This window comes from Stigmatopora nigra, chromosome 21 (genome assembly GCF_051989575.1).
Source record: "Stigmatopora nigra isolate UIUO_SnigA chromosome 21, RoL_Snig_1.1, whole genome shotgun sequence".
Lineage (NCBI taxonomy): Eukaryota > Metazoa > Chordata > Actinopteri > Syngnathiformes > Syngnathidae > Stigmatopora > Stigmatopora nigra.
This window is the reverse complement of record NC_135528.1, coordinates 2,934,656-2,951,291: the sequence shown is the minus strand read 5'-3', so window position 1 is coordinate 2,951,291 and position 16,636 is coordinate 2,934,656. Positions and strand designations below refer to the sequence as shown.

The following is a 16,636-nucleotide window of genomic DNA, read 5'->3' as shown; positions in this document are numbered from 1 at the left end:
GTGGGAGGAAACTGGAGTACCCTGAGAAAACCCACGCAGACCTAATGACATTGCATCATTTGTTTTTCCAACAAAAAGATCAATGTACAAATAATAATTGTTAAGTTTCCATTTTAAACACTACATTTAAAAAGTACTCGCTTTACAATTTCCCAATGTATTTATTTTTGAATTTATTTTTTATTTTTCTTATTTTTTAGGGACGTCTGTCAATGCCTACGTTTCCGGCCAAGATATTTCACACCCCACCAACCCGGAAGAAGAAGCTAGTTGCGAGCTGTTTCCCATCGGTGGAGTAAAGATGGCTGACCAGGGTGCCGCAGATCCCGCTAATAACAACAATAAAGATGACGCCGTGGAAGGAACCATCATTAAGGTCACCGTCAAGACCCCCAAGGACAAGGAGGAAATCGCTATCGCTGAAGATTCGTCCGTCACGCAGGTTCGTGGGGTTTTTTGGAGGGTCGGCGGGCGGGGGCTTGCTGCGTGTGGGGAGGGGGAAGCGAAGCGAGCGTCATGCCCACAACTTCAGCTAACCAGCTAGCCTGCTTTAGCATGAACGCAGCGCTTACTGGCAATGTGCGAAACTGGCAATTTTATGATTACCATACTCGGGGTATGGCCTTTTATTTCAATAAACGGTTTGCGTCATTATTACAATTTATACCATCAAGACGGACATATTCGACTAAAAGTGCGCTGTGGCTAACCGGTTAGCCACTGGGTTAGCATGGATAACTCAACGCTAGCCATGTCGTCAATGAAGTATCAGCTGACGCTTGCGTTTTAGACCATGCCAGGTGGCGATCAATACTTTTTTGGGCTACTTTCAAGTGGTTACGTGTGTTTTGGGGAGCGGCTGGTTGATTTCCGCCATTGCAATCCACGCTGGGAAAAGCAAGCGTCGGCGTCTGGAACATTCTCCACTGTCACCGCCACCGACCGACTGACTGAGTCATTGCTCATGCTGCCTCCCTGGGAATAGTCGCTTAAATCCCGCAGCGCCCCGTTGACTTGGTGACGTCTTTAAGTACAGCAACAACAGCTAATAGTTTCTTAACACTTGGGTTAACTAATTGGTTGCCATTGACAGGGCTGGACGTCCAATTTCAATAGGGCTGTCAGATAATTTTAGAAGACTTTTTACACCGATGAATTGTTATATAACATTAACCAATTTTAATGAACTGGGATTATGATGCAGAAACACTCAAAAATACATTTAATCTACCCTTACACTAAACTTAATTCTAATTTTGTTTTTCATTTTTATACCTATCTACTCCCAGTCGGGTTGGCTCTGTTTGCCCCGCCTCCAACCTGACTTTCACTATCGATGGTAGTTTGTTTTTGTATTCCTTTCAAAATATTCCGAAAATAATGCACACAAATGTTCTCACAATATGTTAACGCACGGCCACTTGCCAACGAGAAGTAATATATACTCCTCGTACTAGCGATCGTACGTTATTTGTTCTGAGTGGCGGTAAAAAAACACTGAAAAAATGCAACGCTCCGCCCAGGGCTCATAGATACCTGTGCTCGTATGTCGAGGTACCACTGTATTGTATTTGGGATGAAAATCCAAAGTTACTTTACTTTCTATTATTGGTTTTCTGTTTTATGACATAACAGTAAAAAATTAATGGATTCCTCCCTTTGAAGTATTTACTCTTTGCCTCCCGATTGTTTTTGATCTTTTAGTTTAAAGAGGAGATCTCCAGGCGCTTCAAAGCTAAGCAAGATCAGTTGGTGTTGATCTTTGCCGGCAAGATCCTGAAAGACGGTGACAGCCTCAGCCAGCACGGCATCAAGGATGGGCTGACAGTTCACCTGGTCATCAAGACGGCACAGAAGTAATCTATGGCTTACTTGTCTAACAAAGAACAACCTCATAAATGTAACAAATAAGCTCATGAAATGTAACCACATCGCTTCGGTTTATGCTGCCTATTATTGCAGCATTTGAAATGCCTAACTTAAATTAACAATATGGCTTCTTTTTTTTCTTATTAGAAGTGCAAATTGCTTGGAATTTTACGTTGTATTTTTGTGCGAAGGACCTCAGACGGGGGCAACACCTCAGCTGCGAGCTCCTCGTCCACCTCCGCAGAAAGCACCAGCCCCTCCAATGCGGGAACCGCACCTTCCTCCTCCACCACCAGCGCCGCCCCGCCGCCTGCTCAACCGCCCAACCTATTGAGTAAGTGCGCCACGATGCCTCTCCACGACTACCCCCCCCGGAAACGCACCTTCACCCCTACTCTCTTTGGTCCTTCCCACAGGCGGTTTCGGCGACTTGTCCAACTTGGCGGTCCTGGGCATGGGCTCGTCCAACTTTATGGAGCTGCAGCAGCAGATGCAAAGGCAGCTCATGTCCAACCCAGAGATGCTCTCGCAGATCATGGAAAACCCTTTAGTGCAGAACATGATGTCCAACCCGGACCTGATGCGGCAGATGATTGTGTCCAATCCGCAGATGCAGCAGCTGATGGAGCGTAACCCGGAGATTTCGCACATGCTCAACAACCCTGAGCTCATGAGACAGGTGAATGAATACCGTATTTTCACGACTATGCGGCGCATCATATTTTTAGCCGCAGTGTCAGTAACAAGTGCTATTTCTGTATTTTACACACACAAAGGGCGCACCGTTTTTATAGACGCCGCCAGGCAAATAGTAGCTAGCTAGTAGCTAGCATTACTATTCCAACGCTGTCTTCCATGCTTTGTAAAGCTGTGTTGATGCCAATTGCCAGGCCACAATCCATTGGGTGTATTGGCAAAAGAACTATATATCCCCGCAGTCACTGCGCAGTACTTTTTCCACAAAATAGTAGAGTCTAGGGCTGCTTGCCGTAGCTGTGAGAGCTGTAGAGGATAGTGTACCCTCGACTGATTTATTTTATTTTATCGTGATAAGAATTTTAGTATTGGTCCATATATAAAGCGCACTGAATTATAAGGCGCCCTGTCTATTTTGGAGAAAATTTCAAGACTTTTATGTGCGTCTTATAGTCGTGAAAATACGGTAGTCCATAAAGAGACTTTTTCTGAAAGCCTTTGACCTACTAGAATTAACTCTCTCCTTCTCACCTCCAGACAATGGAGCTGGCTCGCAACCCTGCAATGATGCAGGAGATGATGCGCAACCAGGATCGGGCACTCAGCAATTTAGAGAGCATCCCGGGCGGCTACAACGCCTTGCGCAGGATGTATACTGACATCCAGGAGCCCATGTTTAGCGCGGCCAGGGAGCAGGTAAACGTTAGTTTAAAAGAACAGGACAATTACAACCTATCAATATGAGATAAAATTCTCAATAAAATAAATTCTACTCATTTAAAAATATACTGTTGGCTATTTCATATTTTCATGATTAAAAACAATCAAAAAAAATCATGTACCACAAATTGTACTTTATATTGGTCGACATTCTAAAAATCTAAAAGTAAAATAAGTGTATAGAAGCTATTACTGTTATTCCAAATATATTAGATTGTTGAAAAAGTCCCCTTCATTTCTCAAAAGATTCAAATCAGTCTGATTTAAAAAAAAAAACATTTAATATTCCTCCCCCTTCCCTTGTCTGACTTTTTATCCAAATATTTCCAAATTACTTTTCAAGAGAAATTAACAATGTTATGCTTTCAGTAGTTCAATAATTTCAGACTTTATTTATTGAGAAAAAGGCTTCTATTCTTAAAAGGTGTACTCCTAAAAATTCATAATGTTTTAACTTCCCGACATTTTTAGATTTTGAAGAGTCCCAATTGAAACATTTAGGCTTTTTTTCTGTACCATACGATTAAAAGTATCCAGACTACAATGTAATAAAATGTAAACTCTTGCCTCCGCAGTTTGGCAACAACCCTTTCTCGGCCCTCGGTGGCGGCTCCGAGTCTGGTGTCCAACCATCACGGACGGAGAACCGCGAGCCCCTGCCCAATCCCTGGGGTCCACCCAACGCCTCGAACCCCCCGGAAAACGCTGGCGGAGGCACGGCAGGAGGAACCGCCACCTCCGCTACTGGCACCAATCCCACCGTGTCCAACCCACTGGGTGTCAACCCCAATAATCTTGGAAACGGTAGGTAGGATGAATACACTTTAACAAAAAACGATCTGCTTGCTGACCAAAAGGGGGGAAAACAATTCACAGGAATGTTCAACACTCCGGGAATGCAAAGCCTCTTGCAGCAGATCTCGGAAAACCCTCAGCTCATGCAGAACATGCTGTCTGCACCATACATGCGTAGCATGATGCAGTCGTTGTCCCAAAACCCAGAGTTGGCCTCACAGGTGGGTACTGTATCACAAAGAGACTCATAATTAAGCCTCAGGAAGCAAAGCCTTTTCTGTCTTTCATTCCCATTGTCGCCATTTACATCATTTTAGCGTTATATAGTGATGTAGTATATAGTCCCTCCGAAGCTCTTTCAGCAATAGACTGCTGCGCCCTCATTGCAGGAAGGAGATCCTTCCTCCCATCAGCTGTCAGGCTCTTTAACAAAAAAAATGGCTGTGTTAAGACCTACCGTATGCATGCATGTACATCTGTGTGTGTGCATATATGTGCTTATAAATGTTTGTGTGTGTGTGTATGTGCATGTATGTATATGTATATTTTCGCAACACTTATTTATTTATATATTGTATTTATTTATTAACTTACTTATTACCTATTTATTTCTGTCTAAAATCCTCACCCTCTTGCTACTGTGACAATGACATTTCCCGAATACGGGATGAATAAAGTTATCCGATCCAATATAGTATCATAAATTTGCACTATACTAGATGTCCGTGTGGAAAAAAATGCCACAGGCCCTGACAGACTATGGAAAATATGCGTGACTTATGTGACACTCTCATTTAACCGATTCTATGTTCTTGCAGGTTATGATGAATAATCCTTTATTTGCCGGAAACACACAGTTGCAAGAACAGTTTCGGTCTCAGCTTCCGGTTTTTCTCCAGCAGGTACTAAAGACATTCTCTTCTTTTTGGTTAGAAATGGGTTTATGCCTTACTGTTTTCGTCCAGGTTAGGTCATTCATGGTTGACTGTTTACAGATGCAGAATCCAGAAGCGCTGTCAGTGATGACGAACCCACGCGCCATGCAAGCGCTCATGCAGATCCAGCAAGGCTTACAAACGCTGCAAACAGAAGCACCCGGCCTCATGCCTAGGTAACTGCCGTAAAACGGCCTGGATCAACACCGTTTCCACAGCAGTTTTTTTAAGTACATCTTTGTGCTTCTTTCCGACAAAGCTTGATGTCAGGCGGCCTTCCCGGCGGCCTTCCTGGAGGCCTTCCTGGGGGCCTACCCGGTGGCCTGCCCGGCGGCCTTCCTGGAGGCCTTCCCGGTGGCCTTCCTGGAGGCCTTCCCGGTGGCGTTCCAGCGGCTGGCATCCCCACAGGCGGCAGCGTGCCCAGCGAGAATCCCGCGTCTTCGCCCAGCAGCGCTGGAACGGCACCGACCGCAGCGCAACAGCAGCTGATGCAACAGATGCTCCAAATGTTTGCTGGAGGAGGCACAGGGGTACGCATAATCCACCTATGTTCATAACCGCAAATTTTCTAGTCTTAAATTCATTGTGTTTTATGGTCTTAATGTGTTTTGGTTGACATATTTTTCAAAATAAGAGTGGTTATTTTTTCTGATTTGGTTTGGTTGATTTATGCACAGACATTTGAGGTAGCAGGTAAAGATGGGTCTGAAAAAAAATATATATATATCAAATTTCACCTTTTTTTAAAAAAAATGGGTGTCTTTAAAAAAAAAAATGAAATAAAAATTCTTGCATGGTTTAAAAAGCCCTATTTGGACAATTTCTAGAGCTTCTTTTTTCTTATTGACTCACTTTCAGAATAGTTCATTTTCATAACTGCTTAGTATTCAAGTAGTTGGGACAGCCAATATGGCCAAATTCTTATCTAAATCAAACCCTTAATTTCAATGACATTTTAAACCGCAACATTTTTAGGGAAAAGAGCATAGTTGTCATTTCTACAACTTGTAAACTAATCAAACTACTTTTTTTTCCCCAATACCTTTGCAGACCCAGACCCCTGAGGTCCGCTTCCAGTCGCAGCTGGAGCAGCTGAGCGCTATGGGTTTCATCAACCGCGAGGCAAATCTGCAGGCCCTCATCGCCACCGGAGGCGACATCAACGCTGCCATCGAGAGACTCTTGGGCTCGCAGCCCTCGTAAAGACACCCACATTCATCCCCACACATGCAGTAAATACTGTCGTCCCGCATACATGCATACACAGCACATCGACAGACTAAGAGTATCTCCTATCTCTCTCCCCCAACCTTAACAAAGACACTTCAGGCAAGATCTGACTCCGCCATTATGTTCTCAGATCCCCACTTCATTCCATTTCTTTCCCTTTTTGAGGGGTGCCAGGGCCATCCACGTTGTTTGGTGATGGGTGGTCCCCATTTAGTCACATTAGTCAGAAGACTCAGAAGAAATGACCTTATTACTTTTCAAAAGTCTCATTTTCTCCACTTTTCTGTTCATGATAAAAGCAATGTTTGCTCCTTAATTGCGGCTTTACGCATTCAAGATCATGCCATCCACACTGGTAATTTGTCATTCCAAGTTATAAAAAAAGAAAAGAAAAATAAGAAAAAAGTGTCTTTGTGTCAGGGGCACCGCTGCTGTGCCTTTCGTGTCTTTCCCGTTAATGCGAGACCTCCACATATGTGTGGGTTTGGCTGTGTGTGTGGGGATTGTTGGGAAAGAGGGCAGACCCACATAAAATCCACACATCCGCACATCACAGGACTTATCAGACGCAAAGCTTCGGCGCAGTCGACGATGACGCCAACATGAATGAAGAAAAAAAAATCATTTTAATCGGATCTTTGACTTTCCTTTTGTTCTTTTTTTTAAGCGGATTTAAATTAAACTACGAAAATCAAATGAATCAGTTTTCCAATTTCAATTGTAGTGTGATAGGCCTACCAAACAGGTCAGATAAAATAAACAAATCTAGCGCTAGGTTGTTGTTTATTGTTTTGGTTTTTTTCTTTTGGGAAAATCTCAGCATAGGTGTTGTAACCACGGCAACTTCTCCAGCTTTGCTTTATTCATTGACTTTGGCTCAAAACAATAAAACGGGAAAGAAAATCATTTCCCAAAATGTTGGAACTGACTTTTAACAGAAATGTACTAAAAAAAGAAAATAAAATAAAAATCAAACGTGTTCAAAAAGGTTCTGTGCCCTGTTTCAGATGATTCGGACTATGTTTTATCTTAAATTTTAAGTCTAATCTTTTATCTTACCTCAGCAGGGCCAGGAACATCATCAGGGACCCATACCACCTTGGTCACAATCTGTTCCAGCTGCTGCCCTCTGGCAGACGTACGGACAAATAGGCTTAAAGACTTTTTTTTCCCACATCCATCAGGACTCTAAACTTGCGGTAACACGACACACAATCCCTTCTGTGTAATAACTTCGTGGTGAGGTAATATGAAAAGACGTTGTGCAGTGATCTGCCACCTGCTGGCTTACTGAAGGTAAGTGAAAGACAGTGAGAGGTAAGTGATCCACTCGGAGGGGGGGTGATGTGATGTATCCATAATGGCAGAATACCAAATTCCGAGTCCGAAATTATCACTTATTTGGGTCTTTTGCCGAAAAAAAAGAACCTTATGGAGAAACATTACCAATTTCGTCATACACAGTTTCTGGGTACAATGACATTTAGACTTTTGTTGTTGATTATGACAACAAAGCCTATGTCTGATTATTATTAAAGTGTTTAAACTTTTTAGGCCATCTATTTTGCTCTTCTACCATTGACGGCGCTAAACAATTGATGCTACATCCATGTCGCTCATGACAGGTGCACACGTTCAGCTAGCTTTTCCATGGCTGGGTGGAGTCTTCCCTAAGCGGTTGTACCGGTTACACCTGTCAGCTGAAAGGGATGGGCCAGCCATGCTAACCTCTCAACCACCACAGGCGCAGAATAAAGAAGGAAGTGTGTGGATGCAGTTCAACCGGTTCTATCTTCTTAACACACTCCTGGTATTGGAGGGAGAAAACGTTCAAGGGACTGGATGTATTTTTCCCCTATCCGGGGGTCTTCTCATGTGGAGTGGCATCATATAAGAAAGGAAGCCTGAGAGACCCTCTACAGGATGGGGTCGGATGATACGTATAATTTTGTTTTTAAAGGTAAGTTGGTACTGATTAGTTGAATTACTATCATTGGAGTGGATACTATTAGACTGACGTGTCAAATTGGGTGTAAAAATTATATGTGAGTGGCATCTGTACCTTGTTGGCATGATTGGTATTTGTGAATAGTTGGGACAATGGACGGTGGACCACACAATGGGAATTTGCATGGAAGAAATGTTAAGTTGATAAGGAAAGGTAGTTTACTTCATAGGATTGAGAAAGTATTGGAAGCAAAATTTCGTCTTTTTCCAAAACATTTTTAAAAATTTTTTTTTACAGAAATTGGAGTAAATAGTTATTTTTTTCTATTTTTTCTATGAGGATTGTTTTTCTTTTTTTGAACCGAAACAATACTGTTAAATATGTAGATGCCATCTTAGTTTACAAAATCTTCCATCATATAGCTCCTCTCCCACTGCAAGATTTTATACAAAAAAAATCCAAAACATGAACAATGGCTGGCTCTAGAAGTGACTGTGTAGTGAGTGCTTCATACCTGGAAGTCAATAGCAATTACTGTATTTTCACGACTATAAGGCGCACTTACAAGTCTTAAATTTTCTCCAAAGTAGACAGTGCGCCTTATAATACAGTGCGCCTTATATATGGAAAAAAATGTCATTCGTTGAGGGTGCGACTTATAATGCGGTGCGCCTTATAGTCGTGAAAATACGGTAATTGGTCTTTTTTTGATGCCTCTTTGCTATTTTTCTTAGTGGTTTTAATCGGAGAATCCGGAGTGGGCAAGAGCAACCTGCTGACACGCTTTACTAAAAATGAGTTCAACCACGACAGCCGGACCACCATTGGTGTGGAGTTCAGCACACGGACCGTCCAACTGGAGAACTCCACCATCAAGATGCAAGTGTGGGACACTGCCGGCCTGGAACGCTACCGTGCCATTACCTCAGCGTAGGTACACACACTTACACACTACAACGTCATTATTTTCAAAAACGCATTGAAAAGGTCATCATTAACAGTTGTGACTAATTCAAGTTATTCCATATTTTGTTATTTCTTTCCATAATTTACATCCAATTTACGTGCCAAAATCTTACCAAAATTTGCCGCCATTCACATCTCGTGGCAAATCCACGTATTGAAATTGGGTTTAAACATCCACGAAAAACCCTACATTCCTATTGATCCGTAACTCAGACCAACAAAAAATGCAATAAAGTATTTATATTTTATATTATTTAGCCCATTTTGACCATTCTAAAAGCTTTGCCTACTCCAATTGATTTTTGCAATATGGAAGATTGAACTAGGAATAAAAGCATACCGTATTTTCACGACTATAAGGCGCACTGCATTATAAGGTGCATCCTCAATTGATGACATTTTTCCCATATATAAGGCGCACTGGATTATAAGGGGCACCCTCAATGAATGGCACATTTTAATTTTTTCCATATATAAGGCGCCCTATGTCTTATATTCAGGGCCGTTTTATATTCGAGCCATAACGGAAATCCGTTGTTTTCTGAACGATCCACGTAAAGTGTGAATTTTGCCAAGCTGAAGTTGTAACGGAATATTTCAGCTACTACCGCGGAGCGGTGGGCGCCCTGCTGGTGTATGACATCAGCAAACACCTGACCTACGAGAGCGCCGAACGCTGGCTCAAAGAATTGTACGACCACGCCGACCCTCACATTGTGGTCATGCTGGTGGGCAACAAAAGTGATTTGGTGGACCTCCGCACCGTGCCTGCAGAAGAGGCCAAGGCATTTGCAGGTGATTTATTTAAAATATTTATTTTTTATTTTTAATCTTTGAATTCTTTTTTTTTGTATGATGCAGCTTTATTTACATAAATCACAACTATTTCCTCTGAAATTCCAACTTTTTTTTTCAAATCAATATATGTAGTTTCATTTTTTATATGTACGTTTTTATTCCCTTTCGGATCAATATGGATTCATCATTGTATGAAATTCTATTTAGTGAGAGCGGGATATCATTACAAACCATAAAGAGGACACATTTTCAATAATCTGGTGTCCTACAAGTCCAATCAGTAGATTGTTGTTTTCTGCGGAAATCTCGTTGATCAAATTATCTGTGCTGGATCGGTTGGAACAAAAGCCTGCACCCACAGCAGCCCTTAAGGACCGGTTTACCCACCCCTGATCCAGTGGATGAAGATAACACAACTCTCTCCTTTACTACTACCACTACTACTACTACTACTACCACCACAGCTCCATCTAATCTAGTGGATTTAACACAATCCCCTACTCCAACTACTACTACTACTACCACCACAGCTCCATCTAATCTAGTGGATTTAACACAATCCCCTACTCCAACTACTACTAACACAGCTCCATCTCATCTAGTGGATTTAACACAATCCCCCTACTTCCACTACTACTACCACAGCTCCATCTAATCTAGTGGATTTAACACAATCCCCTACTACTACTACCACAGCTCCATTTAACCAAGTAGATATAACACAATCCCCTACTACTACTACTACCTCAGCTCCATCTAATCTAGTGGATTTAACACAATCCCCTACTACTACTACTACTACCACCACAGCTCCATCTAATCTAGTGGATATAACACAATCCCCTACTACTACTAATACTACTACTACCACCACAGCTCCATAAAAAAAAAATTCCGAACCGCTTTATACTTGTTAGGGTCGCGGGGGGGCTGGAGCCGACTCTGGGCCAGAGGCAGGGGACACCCTGACCCGGTGGCCAGCCATTCGCAGGGCACATGGAGACGGACAACCATACACACTCACACCCATACCTAGTGGCAATCTAGTGTGTCCAATCATCTTACCATGCATGTTTTTGGAATGTTGGAGGAAACCGGAGTACCAGTGGGAAACCAACACAGGCCTGGGGAGATTATGCAAACATGCAAACAGGTGGACATGACCTGGATTTGAACCCAGGACCCCAGAGCTGTGAGGCCGATGCGCTAACCTGCCCATTATGTATGAAACTTTCAAAATAGGCCATTCATTGAAGGAGCATCTTATCGTGTGGAAAATATGGTATTATTTGTAGGTCTAATTGTTTTTTTTTCCCCATCTTTTCTCTCACATTAACCTGAGGAAAGTTCACAGTTTCAATCACGTTTTTTCCTCAACTTCATCTATATACAGAGAGCAAAGGTCTGATGTACATGGAAACGTCGGCACTGGACTCTACCAACGTAGAGGCGGCCTTCATTGACGTCCTAACGGGTACGGTTCACTCTCCTGAATACACCCAGAGATCACTGATTTAAAAATGTACTTTTACCCCCTTGCCCATTAGCTATCCATCGTAAAGTTGCCAGCAGAGAGGTGACCCGGGGCTCCATCAGCGCCGTGACGTTATCAGGAACAATCGGAACTCCTAGCGTGTCTCAGGAAGAGCGAAAGCGATGCTGCGGCAGTTCGTAAAAACATCGCAACTTCACTCAGTAAATAAACTGGAGGAGATCATCGCAACTGAATTGAAGTGACAGTTGATTTTGGCGAAGGAGAAAGAATATATGCTTACTTAAGGGTAATGTTGTAGGCTCGGACTACATGTATTGTTACCATTTGTTATAAAATTATAAATTGTTGGTTGGTTTATCAATGCATTGACACTGATGCTAGTTTTGTTAGCTCACTTATGGCATTTTACATGATGTCCTAGCATTATGCTAAACGACATCATACAAAACAAAACCATGTGGCTTTTAGAGTTTACTATATGTGCCAAACTTCTAAAGTTAGCTGTAAACATAGCTAAAATTTGAGTAACTGCAAAAAAAAGTTAAGTTATCATTCCGATATATTTTATAAACAGCATTGTTTTTCTAAATTAGCAAGTTGTTAAAATTGTTAAATTTGTTAAGAATTTGGAATAAATTATTTCAATCCATACTAAAATTCTTTTCTCTCTCGCTTATTGTCTGTTTTTCTAAATTGCGACTTGATTCATAATGTTTTATTCTTTTTGGGGCATTTTTTAAATGGGAATTATTTGCATGTTTTATTGTAAATTTTCATGGCAGTGACTACTTAGCCAGTAACCGGTCAAATAGCTTATATGGCCCCATATGGCTGTTTAGCAGGTAAGAATTCTGTGTGAGGTAAATAGTAAGAAACTACGACTACGGAGCCAATGCCTCCTGCTAAATGACATTACTATACAGGCATCCAAAATGAAATGCAATGTTTTGGAAACATTGTCATGTTGAAAGATATAACCCTTAGATTACCTGCTAATATATTAAATATCATACAATGTGATTTCCCATGTGTACATCTATTAATTACAAGCTGGGGATAAAATCAAGAGTTTTTATTTATACAGTTTATACAAAATAGACAACATCTAAAATAAATGGTACAAAATAAATGGAAACCTGTTCAAGGACAGCAATATAACAATGGATAGTAAATTAAAAGTTGACACTTAAAAGCTTTAACCTTACTGAAAATGTAAAAATACAAATACGTAGATGTCACATTAAATCAAGTCATTTGAGAATAGTTAATAATTGTAATTGAAAAGAAAACCATTGATATTGCTGTATGCATTTAGTGTGCTTATCCTCATGAGGGTTGTAGGGGGTGCTGGAGCCTATCCCAGCTGACTTCAGGAACCTACGACCAGCCAATCACCAGATGTTGGCTATAAAGACTCGTCATCGGGCATAGTTCTTCCGCTAGTGAGGAGGTTCTCCACCTGTTGCGAGAGAGTTCGTTAGTCAACGTTCGTTATCATTCATTAACGTCAATGCCGACTTTCTCACGTTATCGCTACTCTCCTCAGAGGTTTCGCCTACAAAGAAAACAACATCATCATTATAACGTGTACTAAAATATATAATAATCAGTGTCCGAGAGATTACCTTTGGTGGAAAAGTTGTCTTCAGCACCTGAAAATGACCATGATTGATATGCATTATGATTTTCCACACCCTGAAGACACATTTTGATTATATATTTTATGACAGATAAATTAATGCAATAAAAACACAAGGCTTTATTTTTATATATTAAATCCTCCTGGGCTTATTTTATGAACTTCAAGAAAAAGCTTTTACTTACCAGCTGGCGCATACTTGACACGAAAAAGTTAGTCGCCAGCGACTGAAAAAGCAAACGTGCCTGACCTTTTCTGCATTTATAGACGATGGCGGCGACGATCACGAAGGCCACAACGAGGACCGCCAACGAGACAACGACGGCCCACTCCGTCTTCCTCCTTTCTTCCTCTTCATAAAGCGACGGACGTCACTTTGTGTGTTTCGGACGAGGACGGACGGACTGACGGAGGCGTGCGGCTCACCTTCGATGCGTTCGTTGCTCAGGAGGAACCGGTCGTCCAGCGGGACGATGACGTCATCCGGGACGCCGAACAGCTGGAAGACACACTCGTATTGGGCGCTGGGGTCCACCGCTTTGAGGTGGGCGGCGACCTGGAAGGTCCCGTCGTGGTTGGGCAGGGTCTCTTCCCTCTCCACGTCTTTAAAGATTTGCCGACCGTCCTTCTGCCAGAACATGACGGCGTCCCTGGGGTAGAAACCCGTGGCGTGGCAGGTCACCGGAGACCACGACGTCTTCTTCAGCAGGGACAGGCGCGGAAGCACTGCCGTGCCGGCGAGGGGGAGGGCCGGAGAAGAGGGGAGCAAAAAGTTGGGGTCGGAAAGAACGTTGATTGGCTGAGATTGTACTACCTGTTCTCGTGAGGAAGTCCTTCCCGTTGCTCACATGTGCCTTCAAGTAGACGGGACAAATTTCAGTGTAGTAATACTTTTCATATTCAATATCATGTTTTTCTTCCAATTTGCGTTTGGTTTCGAGCGCTTGCGGTTTGAACGCAAGCCATCTCCATTCCTTCAAATCTAACGATATGAAGTCTTCACCGTCGTAAGCGTAGTGTTGCCAACCGACAACCTCGTCGGTCTCGTCGTTCCATTGGCAACCAGACATTCGCTGGAACGTGTGAACGCCTGAGAGAAACGCACAGAAATAAGGCAACGTCTGCTTTAAAAAAGGCGAGCGGCGCTTGATTGGTCGCAAAAACCCTAACCCACTCACCTCCGCTTTGGTTGAAGCGCTCATTAACAATTTCAAAGTTGGCTTTGGCGACCAAATGATTGTTAGAACAGATCTCTGTGGTGCTCCTCCAGTAGTCTGGATTCTGGGTTGTGATCTTGTTCACCCAATCCTGTTTGGGACTTGATTTCCCGCTCTTGCTGTCGCAGTGAGTGATCTGCACGCCGTCAACGTAAGCGACGCTCAAGTATTCTGGGAAGTTCGGAATTTGAAACGACGCTATGTCGATATACTTCAGTGCATGGAACCCTGAAATAAAAAGCAAAAACATTCCTTGATCTAAATGCCCAAATCTTGTCCTCATCTCATTTTCAAAACTGGGCACTTTTGACCGAGTTGACCCTCATTTTTCTGCCTTTCATTTGAAAAACGGACATCATTTGACCACCAGATATCCGGGAAATGCAATAATCCAACTTTTTCAACCAAAATACATAGAATCAATGTGAGGATGTGAAAATGATCTACAAAATATTATCGGAGAAAATGGACTTACCGGCCTGGACGCATTGAATGTGGAAAGCCACAACAAATAAAGTTGCCATCACCAGCATCTTGAACCACGTTTATTTTCTCAATTTTGAAATCGACGTTGAGTCTCAAATGAAAGACAAGTTGGACAAGCTTACGTGACTTGAGCTCCATAAAGTTTTGCTTTCATTTTGAATTTGCAGCCTCGCCTCTTTATATGTGGATAAGTGGGCGGGGCCCACTGTGACGAACACTTAAAGAAAAAGAAAAAACATTTGTTAATCTAAATGCCCAAATCATGTCCTCATCCCATTTTCCAAATTGAGCACTTTTGACCGAGTTGAACTTCATTTTTCAGCCTTTCATGTGAAAAATGGACATCACAGAAATGCAATATACCAACTTTTTTCGACCAGACACGGAGTCAATGTTTTACAAGGGTAAACCTCCGTTGACTTTTACAACTTTCATCAGATAACAAACAGTACAATATCCCAGCATTATATTACAATTGCGCTGATTTGTCTTTGAGTCATCAAAACACCGCAATACTACTTTAATTGCCTGTATAAGGCTATTCTTGTACTATGTTACATGTAGTTACATTATTCTCTAATTTCATATTTAATGTATCAGATTGAAAAGAGTATTTTGGTTAGGTGTAAAATCTCTGATATTGGGATTTTTACACACACTTTTTGTGCTTTTTTAAAAAATAAATGCAACCATCTTTTCCAGAAAAACACCAGATTATCCAAAATAAAAAACTACATATAGATTAAAGCCTGCCAATTCCCATTGTTATGATCTAGAAATGCAACACTCATTTTGCAGCAATGGATTGTAATTAATTCCATGTATTTTAAAAGTGCACTGGGCAGCTATTTTAATGTAATATCATACTGTTTCACATCATCTACTTGCCAAATATGTGAGGCTATTTGCTGGGTTGCTATGACAACGGGAGTCTTAGGTGTGAGGGCAGGCCTCAGGTGACAGGAGAGGAAAATAAGGTGTAAATTCACCTTAACGATATCACCTTGCGCACTTTAGACTAATTAATAGGGACCCAAGCACACACTCGCGTCGGATTTAATTACAGTAATTGAACACAGCATGGCATGCGTGTGGACACTAACAGCTGCCTGATTTAGTTAATGGATTCCATTTATTTTGTATTTTAGGATGAATAGTATTTTATTGATTTGTTTAAAACATTTTCAAATTTAATCCATGTTAATTTGGGGGTTTTTACTTGAATTTTATTGGAATATTTTAATGTGTTGTTTCCCATTTTACAAAGTTTATTTTGATTTTAGTTCTCAGGGAGGGATTATTTTCATATGATTTAAATTCTATTTTAATTCACATAGTCTGAATGATGGTAAGTGTTTGTGTTCTAACTATTTTAATAAGGGTAATTACTTCAATATGATTCTCTATTAATTAAGGAAGTATTCCTAAAATATATTTGTTTTCTTTTTATTTTCCTTTAGGTTTATTTCAAAATTAGGAGAGAGATTTTAATTTACATTTTTAAATATTACTTTAAATACAATTATTCTTTTGACACATTTATTTTGTAGAAATGTTTAATTTTAACTTTTATTTTAATCTTAATCTTAGATTTGGCTTTATTGGGTATTTTCTTTTATTATTATTTTTATTTTACTTTCCTACCATATTATTAAATAAGACCTAGTTTTATTTTTTATTTAGTTTTTTTGTAATATAAATAGTGAAACTATGAAAAGAAATACCACATTTCAAATGAAAGAAAAAAACAAATTTATGTTCTGTTGTGCTATATTTAGTATTTTATTGACTTTTATTTATAAAACTTTGGTTTTATTCACTTTCTGAATTTGGGGGTTATGT

At 41.1% G+C, this 16,636-nt stretch overlaps 3 protein-coding genes and 1 long non-coding RNA gene across 4 annotated transcripts; 2 read left to right on the top strand and 2 right to left on the bottom strand.

The window, feature by feature from the left end:
* Nucleotides 1-240: 240 nt before the first annotated feature.
* Nucleotides 241-7,234, top strand: ubqln4 (ubiquilin 4). Its single transcript, XM_077743577.1, has 11 exons — nucleotides 241-442; nucleotides 1,705-1,856; nucleotides 2,061-2,203; nucleotides 2,286-2,548; nucleotides 3,103-3,261; nucleotides 3,861-4,089; nucleotides 4,162-4,301; nucleotides 4,899-4,982; nucleotides 5,076-5,191; nucleotides 5,275-5,545; nucleotides 6,066-7,234. Exons 1-11 carry the CDS (start codon nucleotides 302-304, stop codon nucleotides 6,216-6,218), a joined length of 1,851 nt encoding a protein of 616 aa, XP_077599703.1. The 5' UTR covers nucleotides 241-301; the 3' UTR covers nucleotides 6,219-7,234.
* A 752-nt stretch (nucleotides 7,235-7,986) lies between these two features.
* LOC144214658 (ras-related protein Rab-25-like) lies at nucleotides 7,987-12,103 on the top strand. The gene is made up of 5 exons (XM_077743224.1): nucleotides 7,987-8,205; nucleotides 8,928-9,123; nucleotides 9,761-9,954; nucleotides 11,351-11,431; nucleotides 11,505-12,103. The coding sequence occupies exons 1-5, from the start codon at nucleotides 8,169-8,171 to the stop codon at nucleotides 11,630-11,632; spliced, it is 636 nt and encodes a 211-aa protein (XP_077599350.1). The 5' UTR covers nucleotides 7,987-8,168; the 3' UTR covers nucleotides 11,633-12,103.
* A 406-nt stretch (nucleotides 12,104-12,509) lies between these two features.
* Nucleotides 12,510-13,135, bottom strand: LOC144214659 (uncharacterized). The gene is made up of 2 exons (XR_013330265.1): nucleotides 12,979-13,135; nucleotides 12,510-12,911 (listed from the first exon to the last, which is right to left on the bottom strand). It is a non-coding gene; the product is annotated as an uncharacterized LOC144214659 (long non-coding RNA).
* Nucleotides 13,136-13,224: 89 nt separating this feature from the next.
* On the bottom strand, nucleotides 13,225-14,932 carry LOC144214657 (major histocompatibility complex class I-related protein 1-like). Its single transcript, XM_077743223.1, has 4 exons — nucleotides 14,784-14,932; nucleotides 14,270-14,536; nucleotides 13,906-14,181; nucleotides 13,225-13,817 (listed from the first exon to the last, which is right to left on the bottom strand). Exons 1-4 carry the CDS (start codon nucleotides 14,839-14,841, stop codon nucleotides 13,375-13,377), a joined length of 1,044 nt encoding a protein of 347 aa, XP_077599349.1. The 5' UTR covers nucleotides 14,842-14,932; the 3' UTR covers nucleotides 13,225-13,374.
* Between the last annotated feature and the right edge of the window lie 1,704 nt (nucleotides 14,933-16,636).

Excerpts from the sequence above, each read along its gene's own strand:
- ubqln4 (XM_077743577.1), top strand. The coding sequence starts at position 302 with ATGGCTGACCAGGGTGCCGCAGATCCCGCTAATAACAACAATAAAGAT. Across the intron at positions 2,549-3,102 it reads ACCCTGAGCTCATGAGACAG|ACAATGGAGCTGGCTCGCAA; the intron begins GTGAATGAATAC and ends TCTCACCTCCAG. Across the intron at positions 4,983-5,075 it reads TTCCGGTTTTTCTCCAGCAG|ATGCAGAATCCAGAAGCGCT; the intron begins GTACTAAAGACA and ends GACTGTTTACAG.
- LOC144214658 (XM_077743224.1), top strand. The coding sequence starts at position 8,169 with ATGGGGTCGGATGATACGTATAATTTTGTTTTTAAAG. Across the intron at positions 8,206-8,927 it reads GTATAATTTTGTTTTTAAAG|TGGTTTTAATCGGAGAATCC; the intron begins GTAAGTTGGTAC and ends TATTTTTCTTAG. Across the intron at positions 9,124-9,760 it reads TACCGTGCCATTACCTCAGC|CTACTACCGCGGAGCGGTGG; the intron begins GTAGGTACACAC and ends GGAATATTTCAG.
- LOC144214657 (XM_077743223.1), bottom strand. The coding sequence starts at position 14,841 with ATGCTGGTGATGGCAACTTTATTTGTTGTGGCTTTCCACATTCAATGC. Across the intron at positions 14,537-14,783 it reads CATTCAATGCGTCCAGGCCG|GGTTCCATGCACTGAAGTAT; the intron begins GTAAGTCCATTT and ends TTTTTATTTCAG. Across the intron at positions 13,818-13,905 it reads GGACTTCCTCACGAGAACAG|TGCTTCCGCGCCTGTCCCTG; the intron begins GTAGTACAATCT and ends CCGGCACGGCAG.